This window comes from Neopelma chrysocephalum, unplaced genomic scaffold (genome assembly GCF_003984885.1).
Source record: "Neopelma chrysocephalum unplaced genomic scaffold, ASM398488v2 Primary Assembly neopelma1_23b, whole genome shotgun sequence".
NCBI lineage: Eukaryota > Metazoa > Chordata > Aves > Passeriformes > Pipridae > Neopelma > Neopelma chrysocephalum.
Window position 1 is genome coordinate 7074810 of NW_020897692.1, and position 8245 is coordinate 7083054.

Consider the following 8245-nt stretch of genomic DNA (forward strand, 5'->3'; position numbering starts at 1 on the left):
GAAAATGATTGTTAGGTATTTTTTTCTTCATTTTGGCGCTACTATCTTAGATTGTGAACACCATTTAAAAAAAGAAAGTATGGATTGCACCTGAAAGCTGTGATCTTTTTTAAAAAAATGTGCCTAAGGCAGTTAGATCATTGAAATTCTTACTAGATCACAAGTCACATTATGCTTAGACTTGATTCAATTTTCAACATGTTTTCATGATGACTATAACCAAGTTTTATATTACTGTTATTGGGAATTTTCTATAATGTAAAGTTGTTTGTGACTCAGTGCGCAAAACCTTAGCTGGTGATACAAGGTTTAAAGCTTAACTTTTTAAATAATACCAGTCTGTGACAAAGTGTTAAAACACCCATAGCAAAATTCCAAAGTTAGTGGCAATCAGAAGGCAAAATGTTCTTGTCTAGTAGCTTTATTTAAAAATAATTCATTTTGCTAAGATTTTATGTTAACAAATGTACAGACCAGAGTTTAAAATGATTTATCTAATTGATTCCTTTTGTTACCTGGCTAGCAGGGAAAAGGGGTCGAGGCCGGTCCTGACCTGTTACAATGAAGACTGACTTGCTATGTGGGATTACACCAGAAGCTTGCAGTGGAGTAATGGTAAGGATATCAAGCAACCTTAAGTATCTCAGCTGTATAGGAGCATATTCTGTTGCAAAAGACCTTCCTGCGAAGATCATGGATTCAAATATGGGACATTTGAACTAATACTTGGACTTTGAAATGAATTTCTTTAACAGTTTTCTCTGCAGTGGAAGTTATTAAACTAAAGCTACTCTATTTCCCCGATGTGTTCAACAAAATCCTTAACATCTAGCATGGTATCTTAATAAAGAATAAAGTCGTTCTTGAAAAAATCTGCTTTAAGTAGATTTTTCCCCCAAGTTTTCTTAGTTAAGGATTCCAAAAGTGGTATTCACAAATTGTTGCATTTAAATTTTTACTGCAGTGGTATGGATGAATACCATCATTGGTATCCTTAAGTTTTATTTCTGCTCATGAAGGTTAATCATGATTGTCTATATAGTAATCACTTATGAATTGTGTTCAGATACAGCAGTTTCAGGTGTAATCATCAGAGCTGGTTAGTCAGGCATTCCAGATAGTGGTTCTTTTCAGAACCTTTTTTAAAGGGTTGGTTAACTACCTCAGTAGCAGAGGATTGAACTATACCCTGTCTGTACTGTACATAGAAAATCTTTGTAGATAAAAGCAAGGCTTGTTTAATATGATATGAGGGTAAGATTATAATATACCAAATGTAACATTCTTAGTTGCCTTTAGTTCCAGAGGCTTTGTAAGACTTCCTCATGACCATCATAACAGGCCTTGCTTTTGTCGTATTTTGTGGCTGAAAAAGCAGCCTTGCTTCTTCAGATATTGTAGTTATTTGGATGTATAATAGTTTAGCAAGATGTTACTTTTGTAAGACATCAGATGTTCAAAAAAAGTGCATCAGCAACTTGTACTAAATACTGCAGTGTCCCTTTATAAAAGGTCAGACTAAAACTGACAACTGTACAGTGAAGCCTGACATTTGAAGTTTTTCATAAATCATAGAATAGTATATGGCTGTAGTTTAGCTTTTTAGGTAAAAGGTATGTTTTCATTAGTGCATTTCTTAATGCTGATCACTGTAAAAACATGTGGATCAGCCTTCCATTTCTTTTACGCAGATCATGATAACCTGTAGAGTAGAGTAGAGTACAATCATTTGTGCTATGTTTTTAATTTTCTAAAGCACCTTGATGACAGTGAGTGTTCAGTGGTGAAGCATCCTCTATTGAACCACCCTTAAAAAAAGACAAAGTAAAAATAGAAGAATCTTGCCAAGTCCAGCTTCATATAGGTAAAATATAGATAAAATTATGACTTACTTTGGACTTGGCATAAAGAGTTCCCTTAACCCCCTGTTCAAAGGGATACTGCAGTTATACTACATACCCATAGGCACCACAATGAAAATTGAAGCTTATACCTAATTAAGGTTTTATACACACCAGTTCCCCCAGTAAATGCAAATTTTAACAAAATTAGATATGTCATATGTTGAAAATGCTCATGGCAAACAATCATTTTGCATTCCTGCAAATAAAATTGTTTTATACTGTAAGCTGGAGGCGAGTGTAACTTATTTTTGTAATAAAGTTTTTATTTTTTTTATGTGTCATTAATATAAATGTGTGTTAGTACAGAGATCTTCTGGTTAAAAACTTAGAATCGCACACATTTCAGTATGTTTACTTGTATTTACATAATTTTTAGAATAGTGGTTGCCAATAGCCTGTATGTTTCACATTAATTTTTTTTTTTTGTTATCTTAATAAACCATTTTAGTATGTTGTATGTCAATTACTGGGATAGCTGGGACATAAAGTGTAATTTAAAATTGTCAAGTATTCATTGGAATATGTAAATGTGCCTTGCCAGTTTTGAACTTTAAAACAAAGTAAGTGAACGATGGTGAAATGAGTAGTCAGTGCGTAAAAGACTACCACAGTTTCATATACTGCCCTTGCTAAAGGAAAGTAACTTTTTCCTGAAATTTGAGGATAAAACTATACAGTTGTGTTAGCTTCTGAATTTTCAAATCTAGTGATAGAAATTAGACTTATGGAAAGTGGGTTTGCTAATTGTAGCCTTAAGTATAATTTTCAATTTCAATGTAATCCTTGGTGCTGGCATTCCCAGTGCCAAGGAGTTTAAATGCTCCCTTTAAAGAGGTTGCCATACCTACTGGCACTTTTACTGTCATACGGTTTTATAAGGAACACTGTCAAGATGTGGAAACCAGTTTTGAACTTGCTATAAAATGAAAACACTGGGGGCTGTAGGAAAGGGAAAGTCCTCAGTTTTCTTAATCTTGAAATCTCTCCATTGCTGAAAAACTTTAAACACTTGTGGGATCACAAGTGCTAGTGAATAGTTTTTAGTCTGGAAATGTGTTGGGGGGAATAATTTGTTTATGAAATTATAACAGTAGATGGAAGAAGTGCATAAAAACATTGCAACTAAGGCACTACATGTGTTGAAATTGTGGATTATATCCCTAATTTCAGCTCTCATAAAAGTATGGGGGACTATTGTTTGAAAAGAAAAGGCAAAATTGACAGGAAAGTCTTTTTAATGGAATGCAAGCAATGGTGAGAGAGCAAAATACTGAGATCTTGACAGTGTTCCCTCTAATTATGAACTCAAGCCATTATAACTTTTACAATTAAATATGATTTGCACTGTTCTGATATTGGTGCAGTTTTTTAGAAAAATTACCAGAAAACTAAATTGCATGGGGTGATTAATATTGTGAAAAAAAACTAAAATCAAAAAATGTTATTTTCAAAGCTTTAAATTTGTTTGTTTAAAGAAAAAACATTAAGCAAAAATACTGGTGACAATGGGCAAGTGCATATATACAACATCAGTTTGGTTGCACTTGGGTGTTGGTAAACTTGAAATGTTCTACAGCAATAATGCATCTCTTAGGGGGTGCTTTGGTGACAAGTGAACATACGACACAGTTCTTTTTGGCATGTTAAAGGCAGATGTTGACTTAATGTATTATGCTGCCTCTGTTTAATCTCATAGGAGGCTTTCTTTACTGAAACACCTGCAAAGGTGCATAAGTAGCATAGTTCCACATTGGTTTGTAACGTGTTCCTAAATTTGAAGTCTAGTTGAATTTAATAAGAAACCGGAAACTGCTGCTGCTTAACACTTCTAGTTTATAAACACTCCAATACACAGCTTTTTAAATTATACTCTTGTTTTAATACTCATTTTTGTTTGAAAGGTTTCATATAGGACATGCAACTGTACTTCTTTTTCTTTCCAGTTTTTAAAGAGGAGATTTGTTACGACCCAGAACTTAAGTTTCTGCTTTTACTGTTGGAGGAAGGCTGTTATTACAGCCATTAAGATCAGTTTCTGAATTTCTGCCTTGTACAACTCTTATGTAAATACTGTCTTAAAATTTAAAATAAGGAATACTAATTCTGTTCTTGTTGGGGGTGAGGGGTATGACATAGTCTAAAATAAACTTAGCGTCCTCTGAAGGCAGGATTCCCAACTTCAGGATAGAAATATTATATATGGCTGCAACTTTTTTTCCCCCTTGTGCCTTTGATTATTCTTCAGAGGCTTAAATTTCCTGTTCAGCCTACCAGTTCTTCCGATGCTTCCATTCATCTGTGAGGGGGGACTTTTTTTTCCCAAGAAGTACAACTGAAAGGCAACATGGACATAAACATACGTAGCATTTTCTCAATAGAATGTGTTCAGATTGATACATTCCACAAATTAAGACTGTTGTTCCCTAAGTTGCATTAGTGAAAACTTAGTGGAAAATGTTAGTTATTTAAAATCAAGTAGCAAGTTTTGAAGTTGGCAGTGAGGCAGTAAACTTTACAACAGTGTTTGGACAATTGAAATGGGTTAAGTGCAAGCTTGAGTTTGTGTTCATGCCCTGAAGCTTATGAATCCTAACTTTGGAACTGGCTATAATGGACTTAAAAATTCTGTCTTTACCAAATGTCTTTTTGAATTAACTCCAGCACCAGCGCATGACTTCTCTTGGCTTGGGCTGGCTAGTTGCATTAGTTGGGCAGAGGAAACTTCAGATTGTACTTTGCCATGTGCTCTGTCAGATGAAAATAGGATGTTGCAACAGGAGAGGAGAAGGTTCCTTGATCCTTAATACACGTAGTGGAGGGAGAAGGAATAAGTTATTGTAACTTTATAGCCATCTAGTGCAAACAAACATAATGCTTCCTAGAAGCTCTGATGTTAAAACTCTTTCTGGGAGACTGATTTTGACGTAATCAACTGGTCACACTTTTCAAGTGGACTTGTGTTATAAAATCTGTGGGACAAAAGAGTGACTTTGCTTTGGTGCCCCTTTACGTTGACTGTTACAAAATACAGATTTGTTAAAAGGTACCACTAGGACTAGCTTGTTAGTTTACTTGCATTTTGGAGAAGGGTGATTGTCTCATGTAATTATACGTTTTTCTTGCCAATATATAACTGGTTACTAGTTTTTTCCACTAAATATATATTTTTAAATGGCCAACTCCTGAGTGAATACTGCACAGCTGAGCTCATCTGGAAACATTGGGTTATGTGATTATTTAAAGCTATCTTCATGAAAGCTGCTTTAAATGGTCAGACTTCAGGTACCTTGTAAAAGCTTTTTTTGAAAAAGTGGAAAAAAAAAGCATCTGTGAAGCCTAGAAAACAGTGTCATAATATGTAGGTAATAGGTAATCAAATGCAGTTTGAATATTTAAAGTTTGAATATTTAAAGTTTGCATCACAAAATATGTTTCGGTTCAAATCGTTGTTCATGAAACTTAGTGTCTACTCCAAAGCCAACACTTAATATTCTAACAGTCATTTAGTTAAAACTTGGAACGTCAAAAATCTATTCATTAATGGCGACAGTTCACCATGTCCGTTTGCACAGTCCGTGTGACAGTGTACTTGTTTTGGTCACTAATGTGTAGAAAAAACATGGAATCCTACCACTTATTTTCTTTGCACTAAGGAAGTTATGAAATGCATTCTTAGTTCTGCTACACAGTCAGTAGAATAGCTTATGCCATTTGACTGAACAGAAGATAATGGTAAGTAAAAATAGACTTTCTAGCACTTAAATGACTTGCAGTACCTAAAATGCAACTTCAGTAGACTGTTTAATTGATTCCTTATCTGCAGTGATTAACTGAGGTGGTGCATTTTAACTCTTAATTTTAGTGTGCCCACTTCAATGCCAGGCATTATCTGACACTTAACACTTTAGTGTTAAATACTTCAAATCTAAAAATGTCTTAAATGCTTCATAGATAATTTGGTATCTGTTTTTAAACTGCTGGGTTATTAATCATAGTAGACACAGTCAGTCATTGAGAGCCAGGAATGGAATGGTTTAGATCCTGAGTTCCTGGTTCCAAGTGTAGTGCTTTCCGTATTGTTCTGCCATCTGAAGTAACAGTTTTCAGATTTTTTTTCTCTTTAGTGGGATGAAGAATGTGCATAATTCTGTCACTTGTGGTTATTTAAAAACTGTATGACTAAATGTAGTGATTTCAGGATTAAAAAGCTTCCTTCTTGAGAATTCAACAAAGGTAATTTTACAGATGTCCCATTAATAAATCAAGGCTTTTCTTAAAGAGCAATTTCAGCATCCTTGAGAATGAAGCTGTATTACTGAACACTGGTGAGAGCTAGCCTAATATAAATAATATGTTCATTATGCAGATGTGTATCACAATTGGAAGGTGATTTTAATATTTAATATTACAGCATTTGAGATGACAGATAAAAATACTTAGTCCCTGCATCTGGCTATTAAAGAACTGTTCCTGTTTCAGATTGTGGTCAAAGGCTTCCTTTGGCTATTGCAATTAAAAGGTTTTTCTTTCAGTGCAAACAGTTGTTCTAACAAGCCAGCCCATTTCCAGTCCACAATTTTCAATAGAATTTGAGTTTTATATGTGTGCCTAAATTGGTAATTTTAGCAGAAGACAAACCTTCAGTGACAATCCCTGGTGTGTATCTTTCACGAAGTGACCAGTGTGTACCTGCCTTAAACTAGTCTGGAGAAACTGTCCTTTTATTCATATTATCTACACTTTTACAGAAGTATGTTAGTTCACACTTGCTTTTGAATTAGGTGGGTGCTTAAAAACTATTTTGAAGAAAACTGACATATACTGTGTTAAAATCTGTCAGAATTGGCAGATTAAGAAATATGCTGCGGGTTTCATGCTAAGAGAAGACAAGGCTTGGATGTAAAGGGGTGGGAGGTCATAACTTCTCTCATTGGAAGATCTGACGTTACAACAAGCTGTAGGTGGCTTCAAGCATTAGTAGTGAGTACAATGGAAGCTGGGTTCCTGTAGTTGAATAATCACTGCTGCCTTGCTCCGCTATGTTTTCATAATGTTAACACAACCTCTCTGGAAAAAAAAAATAATCTCGTTATGGGATTAATTCCAGTGAGATTGATCTTCCTGTTACAAAGGGTCTGGAAGGTCTTAAATCCATTGGATTTAAAGTAACAGGTATGGTGTTAGCTGCTTGGATTTCCATCAGTCTTACAATGGGAATGGTGTAATAAATGACACTTTTCATTTTTGTTTAATGCTACACTAACCTGAAGTTTGGTTCATTGATATTCTGAGCCATTCAGGTGGTCATGTTTTCTATCCAAGAAAATGATCTTAATATTTGCATGTCATGAACTGATCACTAAGTCTCAGACTCAGCAGTTGTTTATTTGAAGTAGCTGGTCTTAGGTTAACTGTTCAAGTCAGTACAGGTTTCTGGTAGAAAGAAGAGAGTTTTGTTTTCTTGATGGCAGTATCTAAACTTTCACAGTTTATTGGCTTAAGTGTAACATTTCTAAAGGGTACTGCTTTCATTGAGCAATAAGTGAGGAAGAATATACAGATGAATAGTGAAAAAGTATTACTGACTAAGCTTTTTGGCAAGTGAAGCCTGCCAGTGTGTAATGCACTTTGAGGTGCATGAAGGTGTACTTGCCGTGCAGGTACAGATGGCATTGAGGTATATCAGGTAGTGGTCACATCTCAGCAAGGTTGGCTCATAGTACCTTCAGGAATGGCCTGTGCCAAAGCAGAGTATGTGGTACCAAAGTACATGAAAATGCTTCTGTAGTTGTACTGTGCAGCATAGGTAGATGATGATCAATTATTGTAGTCTGATTTTTGTAGCCTCTGGAAGAACATGAGACAGTCTTGCATAATGTGTATTACATGTTCCTACATCCTTGGGACACGACCCTTTTCTGCTTTAATACGTGAAGATTAAAACATGTAAGATTGAAATTCTTTATGCAGTTAAAAGATACAATGCCACAGTAACTTAGCAATTCTGGTTTTAAGTTCAGATGGCTGGGTGTAGTTAGAGCCCAGTAATTGAGGCATGTATTTAAGAATCACAGTGATTTTTTTGACTCTGTAAAGAAAGGCCCTGCTGTTAAACAGATTCAGTCTAACTTAGAATCCCTGTAGCTAGCAAAAATGCATATACTGGACAGGGGGAGAGGGTACCAAAACCAGCCCACAAGAACCGAAACAAACCCCCAACACTCTTGTCCCCTCTGAAAGATGTTTTGGAAGAGGATTGAATATGCAAAACTTTCTAAGTGTATGCAAGTTAAATAGGTGATAGGTGTTGAATTCTTAGATATGGGACAGGTGAGATTAAT

The 8245-nt window shown here is 35.2% G+C and overlaps 1 protein-coding gene across 4 annotated transcripts in view; it reads left to right on the plus strand.

Annotated features, from left to right (window-relative positions):
- Nucleotides 1-3348, plus strand: part of SYNCRIP (synaptotagmin binding cytoplasmic RNA interacting protein) — a 26176-nt gene extending 22828 nt beyond the window's left edge. For 2 of the 4 annotated variants that reach the window (XM_027695891.1, XM_027695913.1), the window contains exon 12: nucleotides 524-3348. In XM_027695891.1, the coding sequence (XP_027551692.1) occupies nucleotides 524-552 (29 nt within the window). In that variant the 3' untranslated portion in view covers nucleotides 553-3348. The remainder of the gene's footprint in view (nucleotides 1-523) is intronic. The other 2 variants (XM_027695902.1, XM_027695919.1) reach the window with 1 other exon arrangement.
- The last annotated feature ends 4897 nt before the right edge of the window (nucleotides 3349-8245 follow it).